The 22686-nt window shown below is 29.0% G+C and overlaps 5 protein-coding genes across 5 annotated transcripts; 3 read left to right on the forward strand and 2 right to left on the reverse strand.

Moving 5' to 3' along the window:
• Window positions 1-2332, forward strand: LOC106791442 (60S ribosomal protein L5). The gene is made up of 6 exons (XM_014757068.1): window positions 1-104; window positions 514-699; window positions 782-916; window positions 1126-1328; window positions 1600-1777; window positions 2021-2332. Exons 1-6 carry the CDS (start codon window positions 102-104, stop codon window positions 2207-2209), a joined length of 894 nt encoding a protein of 297 aa, XP_014612554.1. The 5' UTR covers window positions 1-101; the 3' UTR covers window positions 2210-2332.
• A 1281-nt stretch (window positions 2333-3613) lies between these two features.
• On the forward strand, window positions 3614-8091 carry LOC106791443 (lysoplasmalogenase-like protein TMEM86A). The gene is made up of 6 exons (XM_014757069.1): window positions 3614-4025; window positions 4612-4775; window positions 4931-5124; window positions 5191-5306; window positions 5928-6038; window positions 6104-8091. Exons 1-6 carry the CDS (start codon window positions 4005-4007, stop codon window positions 6221-6223), a joined length of 726 nt encoding a protein of 241 aa, XP_014612555.1. The 5' UTR covers window positions 3614-4004; the 3' UTR covers window positions 6224-8091.
• A 527-nt stretch (window positions 8092-8618) lies between these two features.
• Window positions 8619-14979, reverse strand: LOC106791441 (transient receptor potential protein). Its single transcript, XM_014757067.1, has 16 exons — window positions 14570-14979; window positions 14342-14486; window positions 14136-14231; window positions 13904-14046; window positions 13293-13494; window positions 13028-13198; window positions 12363-12597; window positions 12084-12236; window positions 11779-11924; window positions 11485-11591; window positions 11117-11374; window positions 10823-11018; window positions 10555-10719; window positions 10192-10414; window positions 9670-10107; window positions 8619-9342 (listed from the first exon to the last, which is right to left on the reverse strand). Exons 1-16 carry the CDS (start codon window positions 14722-14724, stop codon window positions 8759-8761), a joined length of 3417 nt encoding a protein of 1138 aa, XP_014612553.1. The 5' UTR covers window positions 14725-14979; the 3' UTR covers window positions 8619-8758.
• A 587-nt stretch (window positions 14980-15566) lies between these two features.
• Window positions 15567-16470, reverse strand: LOC106791428. The gene is made up of 3 exons (XM_014757049.1): window positions 16346-16470; window positions 15940-16066; window positions 15567-15701 (listed from the first exon to the last, which is right to left on the reverse strand). The coding sequence occupies exons 1-3, from the start codon at window positions 16468-16470 to the stop codon at window positions 15576-15578; spliced, it is 378 nt and encodes a 125-aa protein (XP_014612535.1). The 3' UTR covers window positions 15567-15575.
• A 1303-nt stretch (window positions 16471-17773) lies between these two features.
• On the forward strand, window positions 17774-19832 carry LOC106791429 (zinc finger protein interacting with ribonucleoprotein K-like). Its single transcript, XM_014757050.1, has 3 exons — window positions 17774-17941; window positions 18207-18785; window positions 18874-19832. Exons 1-3 carry the CDS (start codon window positions 17774-17776, stop codon window positions 19783-19785), a joined length of 1659 nt encoding a protein of 552 aa, XP_014612536.1. The 3' UTR covers window positions 19786-19832.
• Window positions 19833-22686: the final 2854 nt, after the last annotated feature.

Genomic DNA, 22686 nt, shown 5'->3' on the forward strand with positions numbered 1-22686 from the left:
ATTTAGTTTGTACCACTGTTATATACTTCTTTTTATTTCTTCGTGGTTCGGCAAGAAGGTGATTTTGTCGTCTCGGCTGTTTATCCGTAAAATAATAAAAAATGGTAAGCAGAAATAATTATTAATATTAGTAATAACGATAAGTACGATTTCTTAGTTTTTAAATAAATTATTTTTGAAAATTATAACTCAAAGGATGCTCCTTATAATGATGGATTAAATGAAAATCGGATAGGTGTAGTTTCATATGCCATTAGAAACGTGTTGGGTTTATACTCACATTGTTTTAAACATATGGATGTTTTACTTATAACTGCTAATCCAAATTTTTTCTGTAAATATCAATCTTTATATATTACATTTTGCTCTGTGGATTGAAATTCTTAAATCTTAGATTATCTTTAATACAGCCTTATTGGTTATGAATTTAACATACATGAACTTAACTATTCTTGTTTATTGTTTTACACATGTTTCTTAAAAACTAATTTAATAGTTACAATTTTGTTACAGGGTTTTGTGAAGGTAGTCAAAAATAAACAATACTTTAAGCGTTATCAAGTAAAATTCAAGAGGCGACGTGAAGGTAAAACTGATTATTATGCGCGTAAACGATTAACAATTCAAGATAAAAATAAATACAATACTCCGAAATATAGATTAATTGTTCGTTTGTCTAACAAGGATATCACATGCCAAGTAAGTTCAGTAGAATGGAATATATTTGCACAATGTTTTAAACTTACTTGCAGTATTGTTTTTAAAATTGTATATTTTATAGATTGCGTATTCAAGAATTGAAGGAGATAAAATCGTATGTGCTGCATACAGTCATGAACTTCCCAGATATGGAATTAAAGTTGGACTCACTAACTACGCATCAGCCTACTGTACTGGATTATTAGTAGCAAGAAGGGTAAATAAATATTGTTACTAAAATTCTTTTACATGTATTTATATAATTACAAATTCATATGATGAACTACTCAGCTCGCTTTGATATATAAATGAAGAAACTTTGTTCCCAATTTTTATTCTGATATACAAATTCGTTATGTTATTATGTGATACAATTATATTGTGTAGGTAATTAAATATATATATATATATATCCTTTATATACAGCTCCTTAAAAAGTTAGGCTTGGATGGATTATATACAGGCACTATAGAAGTAACTGGGGACGAATATAATGTAGAAGAATTAGATAAAGGACCTGGGGCATTTAGGTGTTACTTAGATACAGGTTTGATGCGTACCACTACTGGTGCAAGAGTATTTGGGGCAATGAAGGGAGCCGTAGATGGAGGTCTTAATATTCCTCATAGGTAAGTGATAGTAAGTTAATTAGAATTTATACTAACTAACCATTATCTAACTATTATACATAAAATTAATTTTGTGATGATTTTTTGACACATGCGCGTCATCTGAGTCAAAGTAAAGTTTATTTTTGATATTGTGTTTTACAATGGCAATTTGTAAGCTTTACAACGGCATAAAAGATTATAAAGTGTCTCTGATTATTTACAATTATATCTTCTCTTTGTATGCATTACAATTAATTGTTTTAATCGTAATTTTATTTTTATTATACAGTACGAAAAGATTCCCAGGCTATGATAGTGAATCAAAAACTTTCAAAGCCGATGTACATCGAAAACATATTTTTGGACAGCATGTTGCCAATTATATGAGAATTTTGGAAGAGCAAGATGACGAAATTTATAAAAAACAATTTTCCCAGTATATCAAAAATGGAATTAGTGCTAATAGCGTAAGTAAATAATGAATATTATTACTTTTCAGATACTCTTATTCGTCCAACTAAAAATTACTACTAGATATTTTAAGCTATGTGGTGTCGCCGTTGGACAATAGAAAATAAACATTGGTTACAAATATTTAAATGTATTTTTAAAAACATTTTGCAACGTAACCTATGTTAACAATTTTTATCTGTCACAAATTTATTAGTACATTTTATTTTTACATTAATAAACATTAATTTTTCGAACAGATCGAAGATATGTATAAGAAAGCACATGACGCCATACGTGCTAATCCAGAGCACGTGAAAGTTACAAGAACTAAGGAACCTGTTAAGAAGCGGTGGAATCGTGCAAAATTATCGTTATCCGAACGCAAAAATCGTGTTGCACAGAAGAAAGCATCTTTCCTTAAAACTTTGGAAGAAATGGAAGCCTAAAAGGCTTATTATTATTTTATATTATTCCCAGCCTTATCCAACACAGTATATTTGATTAACAGTACAATATTGTGTATTTGGTTGAATTTGGCACGAGAATAAAATAAGATGATTAAAATATCATTTATCTTGACACAAATATTTTTTAATGAAACCATAACTTTTTTATAATATAATACAAATTTGATCATCAACAACTATATTGGACTTGTGTTTATTTGTCATTCTTTTTTTATATAAATTAGATTCATTTAATATTTTCTTTAAACTTTTAAGATGAAATAACATAATGAAAAAATTCGTATTTTGACACTATAAGACGCATCTGAAAAAAAAATTCTGAATTGTGTATCAATTTATATATATATATATATGTAGAAATATTTAAAATTGGATCAATGACGATGGTTATAAGTACTTCGCATGCTCAGAATTGTGGTCGTCACGCCAAAGCTTGGCGCCTCCGACATTCCTACCGTCACGCCTCTAGTGGCGAAACTTAATGACTAAAAAAAACCCACGTATATGAACAACCGCTGCTATTCGCTCTCTTCCGTCCCAACCACCGAGCGAGACACACGCGTGCTCACGAGCAGCGACCAAAGACGTGAACACTAATCACTACTTCCTTTTTCCGTTTTAAGATTTTTGTTAAGTTTGTTACATATTTTGTATAAGTATTTTTTGATACGTTTATAATAAAAATATTCATATAATATTTTTCCCCAGTGAATTAATTATTCTTGAATATTATTGAACACGCTACAGAATTAGCACTTTAACGCCATCTATATTTGTATATATGGTACAAGTTCAAACAAACGATAATTTTATTAAAAGATTTACGTTTTTTTCATATCTTTCATATTGAGCTTACGTTATTTAAGTCGTAATAATTAAATTACATCGAATTTTTATTACGTAAGAATACTATTAAAGATAATTATAGTATAGAAATAAATATGAAGAAGCATTAATAGGTACTCTATTTCTTTCTGAATTATTTTTTTTACAATATCTCGATACTTTTCAGTTTCCGTTATATGTTACAATAAAATTAAAAGTAATTACATAATTAAACAAAATAAATATTCCATTGTTAATTATCTTTGTTTAAATTAGGTAAAATTCCTTTAGATACAAATTTCTGTTCTATCTTATACGTAACGTATGTTTTCAAGTAAAATACGTCATTAAAAAAAAATAAAAAGATAAAAAATGAAACTTTAATCTTTCATCAATTAAAAATTTATAAGTATAAAAAGTTACTGTAATTTGTTTTATATCGATATTTAGATAAACATTAATCGCTTTTATGCATCCATCCAATAAACTTAGATCTTTTTTTCGCGCGCAACATATGTTTTAGAAGAATGATGAGGACCAGATGGAGGAGAAGGGGAAAAGAAAAAGAAGAGGAGGGGGAAATATTAAAAATATAGATAAGAAAAATGCAAAGTATTGACTTTGTATCATCCACGGATTGACAATGAAAACTGCCGTAATGGAGTTGAATCAGTTTAATCTTGACAATATATTTGATCAAGGTGACGTTCCTAATGTTGTTAGTGTGGTCAAGAGAGATGAATGCCATTAGATAATATCGTCATGTTGGACAGTACTGGATACGATCAATTGATACCCTGTGTTCAACAGTGTTATTCGCATAGCGCGCTGGGAAGCTTCTTATGCGTTACTAGCAGACGACATATGCTTTGGATAACGTTGACACTTACAAATATTTGACAATCTTTCAATAAAAATCGTATATATATTGCTGATTGGTTCCTGCGAAATGTCATCACCAACACAAGTGGTTAGTAAAAATGTATTACAGAGATTTTTGTTTACGTTCCACCAATGTTTTTATCGCGCTATATTTGTATCAGACGTATAAACAAGTTCTCTTTTGTCTTTTTTTCTTTTCCATTGTTGTTAATCGCTTTAACAAAAAGATATACGTAGATATATCGATGAAATGATTCGTTTTTGTTTATCGAATTCAAATTTAATATTAATAATTTAATATTCACATTAGAATCGATATTATTATACCAATAAATGTGAATTTATTTTTGTTTTTTAAATATTAATAGAAGTTGCTCTTTCTTTCTCTTTGTTCCTTTGTTTGTTATTTTCTTTGTCTCTATGTTACCACACTAGCACACATATACTATGTGATTTAACATACTTTAGTATATTAATTTAATAAAATTAATCTCTTTTTTACTACAAATTAAGTCTTTCGAATAATTATAAATTTATTATTTAGAATTAGATACGATTATACTAGTTATAATTTACGAAGGATCTAATAATATGTTCTATATAAATTGCCTTTTTTTTTTTTATTATTATTAAATACAAATATTTTTATGAGTATAGTAACTTTTATGTTACAGATTAAAAGTGTTGGCCCAAAATTAGTTCCATTCTTTAAAAGTGTATCTGTATATTTTGTGCTACTAGCACAGCAGCCATCTCTATTAACTGCATGTTTCAAATGTTTGCCAATAATAAGTCTTATCGTCTTTGTTTTGTTACATGGAATTAGTTTATCCAAAGAGTAAGTCCAATATCATTTCATTTTGCATTTATTTGTTATAAATTATATTAACAATTATATCAAATTGTAAATAATAAATGATTGCTTATTATATGATTATTTGTTCAAATAAATGTGTGTATTTATATACATATATATTTTTTTATAATTTACAGGTATACTTTTTCTAGACGTATTTTAACTGGTTTAGTCTTCAGTTGCATAGGAGATGCTCTTCTAGTATGGCCAAATTGTTTTACTGCAGGAATGTGCATGTTTGCTATTGCTCAAATCATGTACATTTATGCATTTGGCTTTAAGCCGATAAATTTTCTACTTGGTGCTATAATGTACTCATTCTGTTCCTTAGGTAAAATATCATTTTGATATTTATGGTATCAGTACAACATGGAATAACTACATTCCTATGTTTCAGTCATATATCTTTTAATGCCTGGTCTAAGTGGTATTCTAGTCATAGGTGTTCCAATTTATACACTGTTATTAACTACAATGGCATGGAGAGCTATCGCACGAGTACAATTTTTTGAGGTCAGTATAATCGTTGTGTTAAAGTTTATATGAAAGTTTACTGTTTAAAACTTATTTAAAAGTTATTTGTAAATTTATTTTTTGTGTAGAACGCTATTTTCTTTATTTCTTTAAATGACCAGTTATCTGTGTTATTTACATATGCCCCTGTTTTATCTTATCTCATACATTTACGTAAATATTATTTGAAATTTCATATAATCTATTTTATCAAAACAAATTTTATTATAATTTATTATAATATATGGTTATTATTTAAACTAATATATTAATATTAATGATTTCTCAATGTGTAAGTAATTTCGTCAACTATCTATTCATATTGCAATAAATCTAGTAATCCATTATCTTATTACTTGTTATCAAGCGAAGAGCTTTTCAATTGTCATTTCAATTGAATCAAAGGTACATGTATTAATAGAATTTATGTTCAAAGTGCCTTTTCTGTATCACTTGCAATCATATAAAAGTAGACTTTTTATAATTTATAATTTTAAAATCTTAGAAGAAATCCAATTTTTTAAAGAAATCTTACAATTAATTAATTTATATTTTATTATTATAATACGTTAAAATTTGCATATGTTTAAATATATATATGAGGGTATTTTTATATATTAGGAATTATGGACATGGACAAAACTATGCAGCTGTGTTGGCAGTATATGTTTTCTAATATCTGATACATTACTTGGATTCCATTATTTTCGTAGTCCATTACCTTACTCTCAGGTATGTTTAAATGTGTAGTCAATTTGTATTAATTAAAGAATTCTACAATTATATTTTGTTTTCAGGTGTCTATCATGTTAACATATTATACAGCACAACTAGGAATAGCTTTAAGTGCAGTAGATTCAAAAAATAACTACAATATTGTTGATAGTACAAAGGCTGTTAGTAAAGTTAAAAAATAGAAAAAAGTTATCTTTTATAATAACAAAGAAGAATAAAATTGGCATTGAATTCTAGAAGAATAAAAGTATTGTTGTTTAAATTGATAGAGATAAAATATATCTTTCTTATCAGAGATATTACTTTATGTATGGTAAACTTTTTCTCTTTATAAATACTAACGATTTACCACTGCCACTAATATAGGCATGAATTTATCTTCTCACTTTAAACACATTTTAAATGTAATACTATACACACATAATATAATGAAAGATATATTTGGGAGAATATCATTATATTGGTAAATGTATTTGAAAATACTTTTATCCACTAAGTCAATGTAACTATTTAGCGCGTTTATTGTTATACCCGCATGTACGTATGTGCGTGTATAATTAAAATATTGTTGATATGAAACTGTTACATATTGTTCGTTCGTTGTAGTAATAATAACGAACATCTCTCTTAATACGTAATGCTACTCTCTATGAACTTAGTTTAATGATAGTAAATATTTTCTGATCCTTTTAAAAAATAGTATATAAATCTATGTGTTGTATGTTTTTATGAAAAACACATAAAAATGCTTATATTTGATTATTAATATTTAACTTTAAGTTATCCTTTTTCATGACAAGATCTCTATAATCATGTATGTCTGCATACAATTTCTTCGGACCAATATCAATGGATGTAATACTTTTTAATATACACAGTCGGTTACACTTACTTTTAATCCTTACATGATCTTGAATAATTGATATGATTATGAAAATCAATATATCGCAATCCTAAATGTTATAAGCCTATGTATTGTAAAAAGAACTTTTTATCAAAACATCAGATATTTTTAATTCTATATGACAAGAAAATTATGTAATTTTTGTGTAAAACATTTTTTTCTGCAGATATGTATAGGAACAATAATAGGGTGAAAGAAGATAAATATATTCTAGATATGAAACTTCAATTATATAAAGGTGCAAATAGAGAAAAGAATTGAAGAATTAATCGCCAAATGAGATAAATTTGTAATTACAGTCTAGCGAATAACTGATTTGAGTCAAGTAATTAATATTCCTGAACATATATACACATATTGAATAGTATTTGGTGCGAATATTGTTTATAGTATGAAGAGTGATTCAATATTTATATGTATGTACATCTTATATACATCTATGTATGTGGTACTTCTATATGTACTCTAGTTCATAATAAGTATTTGTATATTCTCTGTGGTGTAATATATTTGTTGATATATCAATATGTATGATATAATGTAATAGATACTAATTATTTTGAATAGACAAAATGGGCAATATATTTTAGTGATAATAAGACAGAGATACTGTGCAGATTTCATACTGTACAAATCAATGTATTGTTGAAAAGCAAAATCGTCGAGGTTGTAATATACATATATAATATACATATATATGTATATATGTAGCGTTAAATTGTAGAGTTCAGTAAAATCGTAAAAATCCTAGCTTTTACTCGAAATAACTAGACGTTTTTATTGTACTTTCTCTGAACTTTGAAAAACAAAATGTTTTATTAGTTGTACTGTTCTATCGGGTCTAATCTACGAATCAAATCTCAATTTCATACATTAACTACCCGCTTTTTGTAAATTCATATATTATCTAGTTGAAGTATGTAATTCTGCCTACCTGCGTATTTTAAAAGGTCAGTATAGTTATTTTAGGGTTTAGCTAGTCATTGCACAAAGTAACGTCAACATATATATATATATGTGTATTTATCCGTATATATGTTACGAGTAGTATATTACTGCGGGCATTGTATAGAATGCCCGAAACTTTTTCTCGAGCATTCTATAGAATGTCAAAAAAGTTTTAAATATATACAAGCTTGAAATACATACATTGCTTGTAACATATATATATATATATATTATATAGTGATATAACACTGCATATTACAATATAATACGATGTTCATATCATTTACCTTTTCGTTCACTCTTCTATTTCCAACTGCCGTATAGTATGTAGTAGTAAGTAAAAAACTGGACAGAATATCCAACAAGGTAAAATAAATAAATTTTCGTGAAGGGTTCGTAAAAACTGTTAGTGTTAAAAACTAATACTATTACATACACAATGTATTATACAATAAACACGCGCGATTTCAAAAAATTCATTACGACTAGAGAATTTACATAATTTTTAAACTTACAATATTTCTAAATGACAATAGTGTAATATAGATACTGAGAAAAGTAATTTAACATGAAGTTAAAGAGAATAAAAAAGAGAGAGAGAGAGAGAGAAAGGGGAATTGTAAACATTTGTGTCATTAGAATCATCTTATGTATAACTATACTTTCTCTTTTTTTTTTATCAAAACAATATAGATATTATGTATAACTCAAATATATTTTGACTGTGCCTGTTGTAAGATAACGATTCGTATGCGGTTAATGATATCATTGATAATTCAAAAGATTACATTAGTAATTATTTGAAAGTTACAGATATCGGTACATTAATGTTATCAAATTCTTAGAAAATTCTTTAAGAAAATATTTAAATCCAGCCTCCCATAATTTGACCAGTCGCTTTAGATTTTCCACGTAACTTAGTTGTAGCAACTGGAACATTTTCGTCTTGTGACTTAGATGGCTTCGATGCTTCTTTAGCTGTTTCCTCTTTTTTCTTTTTCTTTTCTTCCTCCTCTTTCTTTTTCTTTTCTTCCTCCTCTTTCTTTTTCTTTTTTTCTTCCTCCTCTTTCTTCTTCGCATCATCAACATTTTGATCTTTGGCTGGCTCCTTCTGAGGTGTTTTATCTTTATCTGCATCAGTTTTATTAGACTTACTCGCTGAGATTTGTGCCTCAGCCGATACTTTGCTGACATCATCCTCTCTCGGATCTTCAGGTATAGGCGTTGGTGCCCTAAATTCTGGCGCTTTTCCATCCGGTGTTAATTTATCACCCGTCTTATCGATACTCCCGGCGCTCATTGATTTTAATATTCCTTTTTTCAAAGATTCTGACAATATTAACTTTGGACGGTCACCCTCGGGACCTTTTTTTTTCATACTTGACTTCTCAGATGAAGTTGCACTCTTACCTCCTGCTCCTCCTTTTTCTTCTCCTTCTCCTTCAGCTCCTGCTTAATTATTTTTTTTTGTTATTAACTCAGCGCAAAATTAGATGTACTAATAAGATGGTATTAGGTCGTTCTTAAAAAGTTTTTTCGGTATTTTTTTAGTAAATTTTAGATGCACAACATTGAATTTATATATAATTCATTCTGTTCCGTTGACTTCCTCTATATTATATATGATTTAATAAAATAATATAAAATAAATAATATTTTGTATATAAAATTTACTAATATATGTAAGTAAGAACAAAGGTAAAAAAAGTTTGATAACGACCTAATACACATATATATATTACATGAATAGCTTGCGTATGTATATTATTGACTGACCTTCCGTATTTTCAACTTCATCGATATGCCTAACTCGTTTCAACATGAATTTGGCATAAGCGATTCTCGTAGTAGGCGTAACTTCGGATAGATTGGGATTGTACTCGACCAAACGATTAGGATCGAGGGATGCTAAATCAGAATTAGCATTGCCTCGCATATTTCTACGAGAACTTCTTCTCGTTTGTCTAGCAAATGCCTCATTCGAACTACCAATTGGATCCCTAGCAAAAGTGTTTTGTCGAACAACAGCATTCCAATCTTTCTTTTTACTACCACCGCTGCTTCTACGACCTATCGCTTTAGCAATTTGACTAAACACATCTTTAGGTTCCTTTTCATTTCCTTGTATAACTGCATTAACAATGCCTTCTACTATTCCAATCTGGAAATCCTTTTGCAAGCGACGTTCCATTACACGACCTTTTTTACCAGATACTAGAAACAAATATATACATAAATATATGCATAAATGTAAGGTCTAACAAAATAATAAACATTATTTTATTAATTTCTACCAACATGCAGCATCTTGTTTATCAATAGTCGGCGTCCGCATTCCATTTTGCCGGAGAATGTCGATTAATTCGTATCGTAATGTTGAGATATCTTGTCGAATTTCCATGACATCGTCCTCGGTGATACCAAAATCATCGCGTTTTCTCTGTTCCGCTGTCACGTAACGACGAATAAGCAATCGCATTACCGTGTCGTGCCTAGCCATTGCTTTTTCTCGTGATTTTTTCTAACAACAAAAAAAAAACGAATATATAATTGCATACAAACGCGATTTAATTTTTTTAAGTAATTAAAGCTTAATAAAATATAAGAATAACTTTTAATTAAAACATTATTATAATAATGTTTATATGAAAAGGAACTTACTATCAAGGATCGAGTGGGTCGAGAACCTTTACCACATTTAAGAATTTTATCAAAAGATTTACTCGTGGGAACCATATTAAACGGTGGCGGTACGGTGTCACCGTCTTCAAAGTAACTCATCCAAAGATGACTTCTTGCAAACTTCCATTCTGTATCAGCCCTTTCCTAAAGATAATAACAAAGTTCATTTAATTCAATGAAAAAATAAAATTCTTTTTTTTTTAATAATTGTAACTTTTTGTTGCTTCTTATTATTTTATAACAATACCGAAATGATCTGATATGAGTTTGACATCATAGCGATTAACATGTTGAGTAATACTATAACGTTGATAACCGAATATGAACCAAACATAAGCAGAGCCCAAAATCTTGTAAAACTTTTTATTCCGGTTAGATCGAAGGATAGCAAATCTACCATACCAAAACTTGCCCAAAATAATGATTGTGAGGTTTCAAAAAGACTGAAAGAAAAAAATGAGAAAACAAACAAATTGTAAATACGTTTAGCGTAAATTATATTCGGTTTTATTTGAATGATCTATAAATATCATTGTTATACTTAGCAAATCTTCGCCATATCGAGCAAGCTTTTTCTTGATTATCAAAATCCGGTAATCCGTTAGGCATATGATAACATTTCATTTTTTCCAAATCAGCATAATACCACATTAACTGATTCATGCCACAACCAAAGGCGAATAGAACGAGAGTATAGATGAAAAAGAATTTAATAATATCTATTATCATTCTGCCTAAAGAAATTTGTAAAGGTCCGAGATGTGGATTTACGCTGAATATGTGAACGAGTTTTAAGAAACTGAAATATATTGGGGACGTTGAAGAATTATTTGAAGGAAAATTTATATATATGGAATATTAAAGAAATAAATATTTATTATGATAAAAAATCGATAAGAAAAAATGTACCTAAATATCATTCCAGCAGCAAAGGCTCCTTCCGAGAGAAGCATGGGATCGAAGGCATGCCATTTATCTCTTGGATACCAAGGATCCTCACCACTCCAATATTCTCTCTATGTAAATTACAAAAATATAAACCAATTAATGTGGTGGTATTTAAAATTAAAAATAAAAGAAAAATGATTAATTAATTAATTATTTAACTGATAGATACAAGAAATTGAATAATTAGATTAATAAAAAAGAAAATATTATTTATGAATATAACTAACAATTATATGGATCATAATTAAAACGTACTTGTACTATAAACCAAGCAGTCATTCTCATACTTATCCATATAACGTAAAATGTATTTTGTATGAAGTCCACTATATTCCATAAATCTGATATATACTCGAGTAATCCATCCGACCATAATGATCTTATTTCTCCGACAACTAAGCCTACATTATTCATAAAAGAAATAATTAATATATCTTTATATAATATTATCAGATGAATTCTTGTGTAAATCGTCTATCTTCGTCATAAGGATCGTCAATTTCTCTCGTTTTTTCTTTTCTTTTCTTTTTCTTTCATATCAAAATAAAATATTAATTTACTTATTACGTAGATAATAACGCCGGATTCAACGAAACCCGGAATGCAGCCTCGTTCTCGTCTTTTCCATCCTGCAAGTATTTCACGCATCCACGCATTGCCAAATAATTCGATAACCAAATATTCGATTCGTTGAGATGCCATTCCGAGTAACACTGCAAATCATTTTTAGATATTTCTTTTTTTCTTTTTCTCCACCTTCCCCCATCCCCCTTCCCCCTTCCCTCCGATCTTCCCCTTATAAAACGACGTAAAAAGAAAATATCGAAGTGTTTACTTACTGAGAAAGAAAGCGTAGGAAGAAGAGTGACAAATAAATTTGACAAACGGTTTTTTCATAAACAAACCCATTTGGGACGTAGGAGACATCATATAAATTGTACTATAAACAGGAAACATAGCACCGAGTTTTCCGACGTCAATTAATTGACCGATCATACTTTTTCTACGGAAACCAGGTAGACCATCGTACCAAATGGCTGCTAATAATTGTTGCACATTCGGATGAGCTACGAACTGAAAATAAGATAAACTTCAAATTAATCTGAATAATAAATTTGTCTAAAACATTTTAAGATCTATACCAATCGAAATTTAATAATAGTATTTGAAATAGAAATTTTTAATGATTGTGCTCCTTACGATAGGCAACGCCTTCATGAATGCATGTATAAAACAAAATATAATATAGGGGAGTCACAAAAATCGTTTTATCGAACTGAAACTTTATAAATTTTATTTTTTACAAGTATTAGGAATGGCAACATTACGTGAGTCCATTTTTTTTTTAACAATATACTATAACTAAAAATTAATATTTCGAAATGTAGAACAAAATATTCTCACTCCCTATTAATAGACCAATGTTGATTTGTTTTCTTTTGTTTATCTTGTTTTTAACAATCAATAAAGCAACTTTTAGGACACCCTTTTATACAACATTTACCTGTTTTTGTTTATATTTAATGGCAAGTTTTAGTCGATCTAAAGTTTGACGTTCTCCGGGTTCCCAATTATCTCCAGTCGGATTATAATTGAGCATAATTTCTAATTCATATGATGTACGTGCATGATCTAATAACGACGTTGCAAAATGTTGCGTTTGCTCTCGCATTTCCTACATGGACATAATTTAAATATTTAATAATTAAAAAAAGAAAAGAAAAGAAAATAAAGAACACTGATATACAGTAATTACTAATGAAATGTACATTATACTCAAATCGAAATTCTTGTTCCATTCGACTGAGACGACGTAATTCCCATGAAAGTTCGAATGCCGTTAAAAGTGGATCTCTCGAAGATAAAGCGATAAGGGACGGTGATGTTAAAGCTCTGTACGCATTTATACGAGATTGGGAATGCCGAAGAGAATCTTGTTCACTCGAAGTTACACACTCGTCGCAACCACATCTAAAATCGTACAACGATAGTATTATAATAAACGTTAGATATTAAATTATTATACACGAGATGTTAGATTTTTAATTGAATGTAATCGGAGTAATTGGACGTTTCATATTTAACGATTTAACTTCTAGATTACTGCGGGCGCTTATAGGTACTTAGAAATTTAGCGTTTGTGACACTGACAGTGCCTATAGTATTTATAATAAAAATTCGATTAAAAATACAAAGAAAAATAAATAATATCGTTTTGACGTAGTGAAATTCAACATTTCGATTATTGAGATATGTTTTCACACAAAAATGCATGCCTAATCAAAATTTCACTGTCTCAAAGTTTCCCGTAGTCAAGGGGCTAATTTAAAGATACGCCAATATAAGGTTTTCTATTATTGATCGGTAGAAAATAAGTTACCTGGCATCATGAGGGGTTGGTAGGGTCGCTCCACGATCTAAAAGTATTTTCAAAATTTCATAATTATTTTTGTGTGCTGCCAATACTAAGGGAGTTATGTCAGGAGTGAAATTAGATGATGATCTATCTACGGCTTCCCAACTCTGAAATAAATAACAATTTTTTTGATCTATCTTTTAAATACAATATAGATAGATGTTAGAAAATTGATTTAACGCGTTCTTGAACTTACGTAAGGTTGGCCTAAAACATGGATTCTTTCTTCCCATTCTAACAAAATCTCCACGGCTTCCACGTATTCCTCTTTGATGGCGTGCAAAAGTGCATCCTGCAATAGTAATTAATATTAAATTAAAAAAATATATTATATAACAAATATTAAACTATTATTAATATTAATATTATTATTATTATTAATTTCTCATTTTTTCTTATCACCTTAACTTGTATCCCTAAATCCAATAACAATTTAATAAGCTCGATATTTTCATTTTCGATGGCTGCTATTAAAGCTGATCGATTTAATGGATCAACGCAATTTATATTCAAGATTTCTGGCTGATCTTTATTTTCTTCCAGCAATCTGTTTTAATATCAATTTTCGTTTTATTCATTTATTTTATTATCGTTTTTTTATATAAACGGTAAATAGATTTTGGATTATACCTTTTGACGGTAGCACAATCACCTCTCTCCGCACTCAATAGAAAATGTTTTTCAACGGGTCCGAGAATATAATCAGCCGGTGGACTTAACGATTGTACCGAGGGTGCTCTTACTTCATTACTAAGAAGATTCTGTTGTGATTCAGATGGATTCATAATTCACGTCCTGCAAGCTTTCCGTCGAAACATAACAGAACTCATTCGGGTGATTTTTTATCTTGCGATTTTTTACTTTTCTTTCTTTTTTTATTGTTAAATCGGTAAAACTAACTATTGCCGAACTATCGTACGAGGATATATTTTTTATTATTTATGGTTTTTGTTTTTTCTTTTTTTTTTTGTTTCTTCAAAAAAGATACAAAACAAATGTACCACGAAATTTAAAATCTTTGTTTTTTACATTTAACTGTTGAACAATAATTTGTTATATATGGTGTTATATCTATTAATTTATAATGTTTTATATTCGATAACACACCTTATCATACAAATTTTATAACTCCATGGGAACGTAATGGTAACATACAAGACAACACTTATGAACTGTACTGTTACAATAAAAGCACGTCGAGGCTTACTGAAACCTTATATCGTTCAGCAGGTGGGGATCTTGACAGCGGATTAAGTACAGATATATAGAATACAAGAAATACATTCTGATACTGATTTCTACCGTTCTACGGTATATAACAATTTATGTATTGTTTTTAATCCCTGTTATATATATGTATAAAATTCAGTATATATAGGTCGTAAAACTTATTTTTAGGATTAATAGAAAGTTGGATCAGAAAATAGGATCAAATGATTAATTTTATACAAGGTCTTCAAGTGAATTTAGTTTCAACAAAATTTCAACGTGGTACCATAATTAACTTATTAATTTTTTATTCTTACAATTAATGCTATTTCTTTTGTCGAAAAGAATTTTCTAATATTTTCGATTATTTTATTTGATATAATTTTGTAAGATTTGCATTTATTTAAGTTTTCGTCGACAAAAATTTTTAAACGGCACTCGACTTTTTTGCCAAATCCAAATTTTCACTATTTTTCGGTTTCTTCTTCTTCTTTGTTTCAAACACTGGAAATTTCGGCGGACAACTATCCTTTTTTGGTATCTTTTTAATTATCTATAAAAATATTTTATCATTTTTAACTAATTGTTAATAATATTCCGGTAATTATAGCAATTGATTTAATGCAAATTAAAACGTATGAAACAATTTGATTTGATTATAATAATATAAAGTAAATCTCATACATAAAATGAATTATTCCAATTGTTTGGATTTAATTCATTGAATTCATTATTACCTCAGTACATAATAATAGAAATTATTTATATATCAAAACGCGTATAAAAATTACCATTCTTTGCAATAATTTTTTCTTGCTTGTTTGTGGAACGACTGCTTTTTCCCAGCTTTTCTTATCTCGCCACCAAATTCTTTGATACTCGTTCGACAATAGTAGCTCGATGCACGGTCGTCTTTCTCTAGAAAATATAACAGGTCAAGATATATATATATATACATTTTGGGTGTGGTTTCGAAATCGAGATCATCGAGATGAATTTGCATAATCATTCGGGTGTTGTGTCACACTTTGCTCTTGCCCAACGCAAGTATAAAAAATTATACACAAGTATCCATGCATACTTTTGGTTTCGCGCATCGAAACCAAATGAAAAAATATTATAGAATAATTCAAAGTCACGATATCTGCACGCCAAAAAAATATATAAATATACATTTTCATATATATAGGTATATACTTTTCATAGGACGGTATAAAAGTCTTTTTTGTAGTATAATCCGAGGAGATGATTTTATCTTGAATTTTGCAAGATTGAGAAGGTGTCCAAGATTTTAATTTGGCTTCGGTACCGATAGTAACCATTATACTTATTCGTTTTTATTAACTTTTTTATCCGAAAAAACGTTTAAATATTTTAAATTGGGAATACACTCCTAACCCACCCCCAAAAATATCCTTTTTTAATTACACTAGTAATATTAAAAAGTATAAGAGGTTATAGATAAACAAACGATTAATTCTGTATCGTTAAAAATAAAAGAAAATCTAGATTAAAATAACGATATTTAATTCATTCATAAATAAAGGACAAATCAATTAACTTCGTTTTTTGAAAATTTTATTATTAAAAAACTTTCATAATTACTTAACTTTTTATATTGAAAATCAATTTCCCTAATAATTACACCTTAATATCATTAAATGAAAACAATTTTGATTATTGTTCAATAATAAATGATACGACAATGTATAATTAATTAATCAATTTTTGTCTACTTTTTATATTTTATAGAGTTAATCGAAAAAAAAACGAAGTGGTTCAATTAATAATTGAAAACGTCAAAGTTATTTTATTTAGAAAGATTGACGAGAGAAATATAAAATTTTTTTAATATTTAATTTGTTCTTGTTTCATTTTTCTTTCTATTTCTCGAATAAAAAGTCACTTTTTTATAAGTTGTCATATTGTAAAGTAAAATTCGTTTATTTCGAAATCACAAATTACACGTGGATTAGGAAGGGTTGCAAAGAGAATGGGAGAGGGTAAGGTAAATATGGTAGGAGACAAGTCACACCTTGTTTTCTCACTTCATTCAGAAAAGATCGTATGAAGAAAAGGTAGTCTCCTTCAGTCAGACGGTCGTAGTCTTTCGGATGTTAGTCGTCAATCTCACTTTACGATCACCGTCGATCATTCTCTCTATATCGTAAAGCAACGTGAATCTGTTAATAGAAAAAAAAAGAAAAAGAAAAGTGTGTAAAAGGTGCCCGATAATGAAAAGTATCATAAATAAGAGTAAAACTCAACCAATCGTATTGATTTTATTAACGATAAACAACGAGATTATTAAATACATTATATCGAAAAATAATTAAAAAGTGAAAGGAAAAAAAATATAAGTATCGATCATCGATCGATAAGATTTATTGGCATAAGAGATCATTAGTGAGTTCGCAACGTAAAATAGATCGATTACGAATACGTAAAATCAAATATTATAACAAGATAGTAAGAAGAAATTTATGTCTAATTATCTAAAATAATATAACAATATATGTTATTTATTTTTTAATATAAATTTATATAGTATATATATATATCGATTATCTATATCTGCATCTATACTTAAGTTTATTTTTTGTGATTATAATTAATTAATAAACGATGGGAGAAATTATATGTCTTTATGGAAAAACGTTGCCGGATATAGACAATTTTTTAAAAGAAGCAACGCCATCCCGTACATTCGCAGACGTCGTTCTTTGTTGCTTCGGTGGTGAAAGGTTTTTGACGCATCGACTCGTTCTCTCAGCTGCTAGTCCTTACTTACAGGTTTGATTTTATTTTTTATTTCTCTCTTGTCAATTTTTTTTCTTACATTTCATTAAATCACGTTATATAACTTATCGCGTAAGCTGGATCAATCGGTAAAGAACCCCCCCCCCCCATTAATTCTCGTTATTATTCCAGCTGTCGAATTGTAATGAAAAGAAAAAGGAAAAAGAAATCAAAAATAAACAGGAAGAAAAAGGAAGAAAAAAATAATTAAATCCGACAATGTGAATTATATTTATATTTTCATTTGTATGTTTGACAGAAAATATTGCAAGCTGATGGTAACCCGTCGAACAATCGGGAACCCATAACAATCGTATTAGAAGAGATCGAATCAACCGAGTTATCGGCAATATTAGATTTTATCTATACCGGTAGTACAAAAGTATCACGAACAAGATTGAATGCGTTTCTACGAACAGCTATGATCTTACATATAAGTTTACCACCTTTGCCTGCTGCTATCTTGAACGATACATTCGATCGAGATAATAAATCGTATACCTTCGATTTTAAGGCTACTACAAATCATATACCGTACGAAATGTCTCAGAATTCGACTGGAGTCATTGAACGTCATAAAGAATTTAGATTTCGTACGAAGGACTCATCGTTGGAAACGCAATTATTTACGTCATTTAAATACCCAGACATGCTGAGATCGTCTAACAAAGCGGATTACTCGTGGATAAACAAGGACCCGATTTACCCCGAAGAAAGATGGCGGAAAACGTGGAAGAGACAACTTCGTCACGTGGCGAATCGCGTGACGGCATCACCTTGGCGTCAAATCGTCAGACCTCATCATTCGCCTAAAGTACGATCGAGTATGACGAATCTCGTAAGTATATTTTAATTTATTAATTATCTATCTCCTACATTCCTCTTTATTTAATATTTATTCATTAATGTGTTTTTTATTTACACAGAATACTGATCGACTTACGGACGACAAACGCAAAGAAAATAATATCGGTAGAATTTCATATGCCGTTGAACAATACAATTTTATCAAGCAAGATTCTTTCTTCGAAAATAACGTAGATTCAATTGAGAAAATTTTCGTATCCAAAGAGAACGCAACGTCGGGGAAGGTTACAGAGAATCTCGAATATCTTAGGATGGATCCTAGTAAGAATGTAAATGAAGAAGAAGAAGAAGAAGAAGAAGAAAAAGAAAAAGAAACGAAAAGGGAGAAATCTTTTCGTTGTAACGATTGCGGTAAAGAATTTTCGCAGTTGCGCAATTACAAGTACCATCGTAGCATTCACGAGGGTACACGGGAATTCGCGGCCAGTTGCACGGAATGCGGGAAATTCTTTAACGATCGTAGTTACCTTAGTTCGCACATGAAGATCCATCGCAATCGTAAGGAATACGCTTGCCTTGTATGCGGTAAAAGTTTCAATCAACGAATGGCATATAACATGCACGCCAAAATACACACCGGTTTGAAACCACATAGTTGCGAACAGTGTGGCAAAGCTTTTTCGAGGAAAATGCTTCTCAAACAGCATCTCAGGACCCATTCTGGGGAACGACCTTATCAGTGTCACATCTGTCAAAAGGCTTTCGCGGATAGATCGAACATGACGCTTCACACGAAGCTTCACTCAGGACTGAAACCTTATCAATGTACTCTTTGTTCCAAGGCCTTCACGAAGAAACACCATTTGAAGACTCACCTCAACTCTCATACCGGATCCAAGCCTTATTCTTGCTCCAAATGTGGCCTTCATTTTTCCCAGAGTAGTAACATGAGAACACATTTTAAGAAATGTACATATCAGATTAATCCAATTGTTTTGGCTAATGATTCGAAAGGTGGGGGGAATTCTTAAGGGTTAAGTAAAATCTATGCTTTGTATAAAAAATGCGTATGCAGAAATCTCGAAATTTATTGTATAACTTGTTAATGATATTTTTAAATGATTTTCTATTCTATATATATATATATATATCTATTTAATTATTATTATTATTACCGTTTCCCGGATAAATTAAAATGCAATATTAATTGTGAAAATATACTTTCATTAACAAAGAAAAATAAGCAGCATGATTTGAAATCACATAGGATTATGGTACATGACCTTTCCCATGACTAGGAAGCCTCATAATTAGATGTCTCTATAATCTTCTAGGCGTTTAAAACGACCGTCCATTCGCTTTATGCACTTATCTTGAAATCTTCATCCTTAGCTCATGAATAGGGATCATCTCACACGGATGTATCAAGAAAGAGAAAGGGATAGATAAATATAGCGAATGAAGATTCTGGATAGAAATCTCAATTTGTAAATAAATATTCCAAGCTTTTAAGGTTCATATTTTTCGAAAACAAAATGTGCCTGCGTGAACATTCAAAGAATCATACAAAAATAACCGTTTATATCTAAGTAACGATCTTATAATTAAATGTTGCTCTCGGTGTTGATCTTCCAGACGTTTAAATTACCACCAATTCATTTTTATCTTTTAATCTTATTACGTGGAAAGAGTATTACCCCAAGAAAAAGATTCATGAAAAGGGAAAAAGAAAAAAAGAAGAAAAAAACAAAATGAACGAATAAAGAAGAAGAGAATTTTCTTGGTTGAAGAGATGAAAACGAGGCTGAATTTTACGTTGTTACTGTTATTAAGTGGTTAGTTCAACGACGCAATTATGTAGTCTCTTGATTAAGCCGGTGTTATATAAATATTTTTAACTGTATACTCGAGAGATGTTAACACATAGTTCTTCGGACATGTAGCTGTGATCTTTCCCATGATCTTTCTTGCTCTGCTAACACAAATATTTCTGAGTTTCAATAAAACACAAGCTTAATTGCCAACGATAATTAAGTGACACTAAAGAACGTGAGCTCCAAGTGAAGCTGCTGAACCATATATATATATATATATATATATATATATATATATATATACATATATGATATGCTTAAGGATACGATGTATACATGTACTGTATTGAAGAAATTCGTTCAAAAGAGCACCCAGGATCTCACGTTATTGCTAGTTTTTTGTACTTTTAAAAATATTTGACTACGTATCCTTTCATGTTCGTCCTTCGATAATAAATCATTTTCATTCTTTTTGTACTTTCCAATTATTTGTTTCTTTTTGTTAGAAATATATTATAATATACAAAAAATTCATTTAGCAATGCAAATCAATTTTGATTAAAAGCATTGACATAAATAGAAAAAAAAGGCGTCGACAAAAATTCGTCAATCGATCAGTATAAATTATTGTTACATTACGTGACCTTCGTCACTGATCGAAAAAGCAAACCGGTTTTATAATTTACTTTCTTATTTTTAATTCATATGCACGATTCTTTTTATTTTTATATTTTTTATTTTTTTTTTAATATATTGCACAATCACATCTTTTATTTTCATTAAGAATTAAAAATGTATTGTAGTACTTAGTAAAATAAAACACGCTACAATATAAGCTTATTTCCTCACGGCAGATTTTATAATATGTTTTCGTACAATTAATACTAATGAATAATTTTGATCTGTTTTTCGATTTATAATATATATGTATATATATAATATTTGTACATTTTAATTTTATTTGATTATTGCATATATAATAAAAAGTAAAAGTATACGTATATATAGGTACGTTATATGATACGTTAAATAATTATAATATAATTCTAATTACATCTATATTCAGAATAATAGACCGAATAAAATAATAATATGCATTATCCGCGTACCAATGTTTCTTTCTTTTGTTTTAATAAAATATTATCTACCAATTTACTGTTAATATTCATAAATATTTTCTATTAATTATCATTTTAAAAAATAAATATAATAATGGCGAACTCTAACGCGAAATCGTTTTATTCTTTAACGGAAAAACCTAATTCCTTATATAACAAAAATTCGAATTCTAACGCGACCGTAAGTTACAATTATTTTTAATATAACATGAATTATTATTATTATAGTTTTCTATTTTCTAACTCTGTTAAAAGTAAAACTCTAATGTCTCTAAAGAAGCGAATGCTTCTAACTGTAGGTGAAACCATACAATAAATTACATTATCGAATATTGACCACATGAGATTATATACGGTTAGGTTAGGATAAATTTATAGAAAATGAAATAATAAAAATGTTAATTCATAGGTAAAAGAATGTTTACAATATCAATTATTAACGCCATTCCAAACACTTGTCTCGGAGTTGAAAAATACTGTAATGAAAAGTTATTGGAACAAAGAAGTTGGGAAAACTCACTATTTAGTACCATATCTACCAATCGGTATGAATCCGTTAAAAACAACTTTCGGAAAAAAATATAAATCTGGTATGGTTCCGCATGAAAAAAAAATATATACTTTTCAAACCAATTTAAAAAACGATCCTATATTAATTTAAAATTGTTTTTATTATACTGCGTCAAAGATGTAATTCAATTTGATTGGACGCATGATATTATTATTATTATTATTATAGTAGAAAAAAATACAAAATTTCAATTGAAGGTTGTTATGAAAATAAAAAAAATAAATAAAAATTTATCTATTTACCAGAAACAACAATGGCAGAATTAATCAATCCTCCCGAAATTGATACTAAACCGATAATGCACACTGATGTTGATCACTGTAGATTTGAAAAAATAAATCAACAAAATGAAGAAACACAAATTATTAGGAAGTAATATTATCGATATAATTTTAGAAAGTATACTTAGACTATTTAAAGTCAAATAAT

Source organism: Polistes canadensis, unplaced genomic scaffold (genome assembly GCF_001313835.1).
Source record: "Polistes canadensis isolate GaletaPanama2010 unplaced genomic scaffold, ASM131383v1 scaffold_308, whole genome shotgun sequence".
Taxonomy (NCBI): Eukaryota; Metazoa; Arthropoda; class Insecta; order Hymenoptera; family Vespidae; genus Polistes; species Polistes canadensis.

Excerpts from the sequence above, each read along its gene's own strand:
- LOC106791442 (XM_014757068.1), top strand. Across the intron at positions 917-1,125 it reads GATTATTAGTAGCAAGAAGG|CTCCTTAAAAAGTTAGGCTT; the intron begins GTAAATAAATAT and ends CTTTATATACAG. Across the intron at positions 1,778-2,020 it reads ATGGAATTAGTGCTAATAGC|ATCGAAGATATGTATAAGAA; the intron begins GTAAGTAAATAA and ends TTTTTCGAACAG.
- LOC106791443 (XM_014757069.1), top strand. The coding sequence starts at position 4,005 with ATGTCATCACCAACACAAGTG. Across the intron at positions 4,026-4,611 it reads TGTCATCACCAACACAAGTG|ATTAAAAGTGTTGGCCCAAA; the intron begins GTTAGTAAAAAT and ends TTTATGTTACAG. Across the intron at positions 5,125-5,190 it reads GTACTCATTCTGTTCCTTAG|TCATATATCTTTTAATGCCT; the intron begins GTAAAATATCAT and ends CCTATGTTTCAG.
- LOC106791441 (XM_014757067.1), bottom strand. The coding sequence starts at position 14,724 with ATGAATCCATCTGAATCACAACAGAATCTTCTTAGTAATGAAGTAAGA. Across the intron at positions 11,592-11,778 it reads CTGCTTGGTTTATAGTACAA|AGAGAATATTGGAGTGGTGA; the intron begins GTACGTTTTAAT and ends TAATTTACATAG. Across the intron at positions 10,720-10,822 it reads ACTCATATCAGATCATTTCG|GAAAGGGCTGATACAGAATG; the intron begins GTATTGTTATAA and ends TATTATCTTTAG.
- LOC106791428 (XM_014757049.1), bottom strand. The coding sequence starts at position 16,470 with ATGGTTACTATCGGTACCGAAGCCAAATTAAAATCTTGGACACCTTCT. Across the intron at positions 16,067-16,345 it reads TTTATACCGTCCTATGAAAA|AGAAAGACGACCGTGCATCG; the intron begins GTATATACCTAT and ends TATATTTTCTAG. Across the intron at positions 15,702-15,939 it reads AAAAATTATTGCAAAGAATG|ATAATTAAAAAGATACCAAA; the intron begins GTAATTTTTATA and ends ATATTTTTATAG.
- LOC106791429 (XM_014757050.1), top strand. The coding sequence starts at position 17,774 with ATGGGAGAAATTATATGTCTTTATGGAAAAACGTTGCCGGATATAGAC. Across the intron at positions 17,942-18,206 it reads CTGCTAGTCCTTACTTACAG|AAAATATTGCAAGCTGATGG; the intron begins GTTTGATTTTAT and ends TATGTTTGACAG. Across the intron at positions 18,786-18,873 it reads GATCGAGTATGACGAATCTC|AATACTGATCGACTTACGGA; the intron begins GTAAGTATATTT and ends TTATTTACACAG.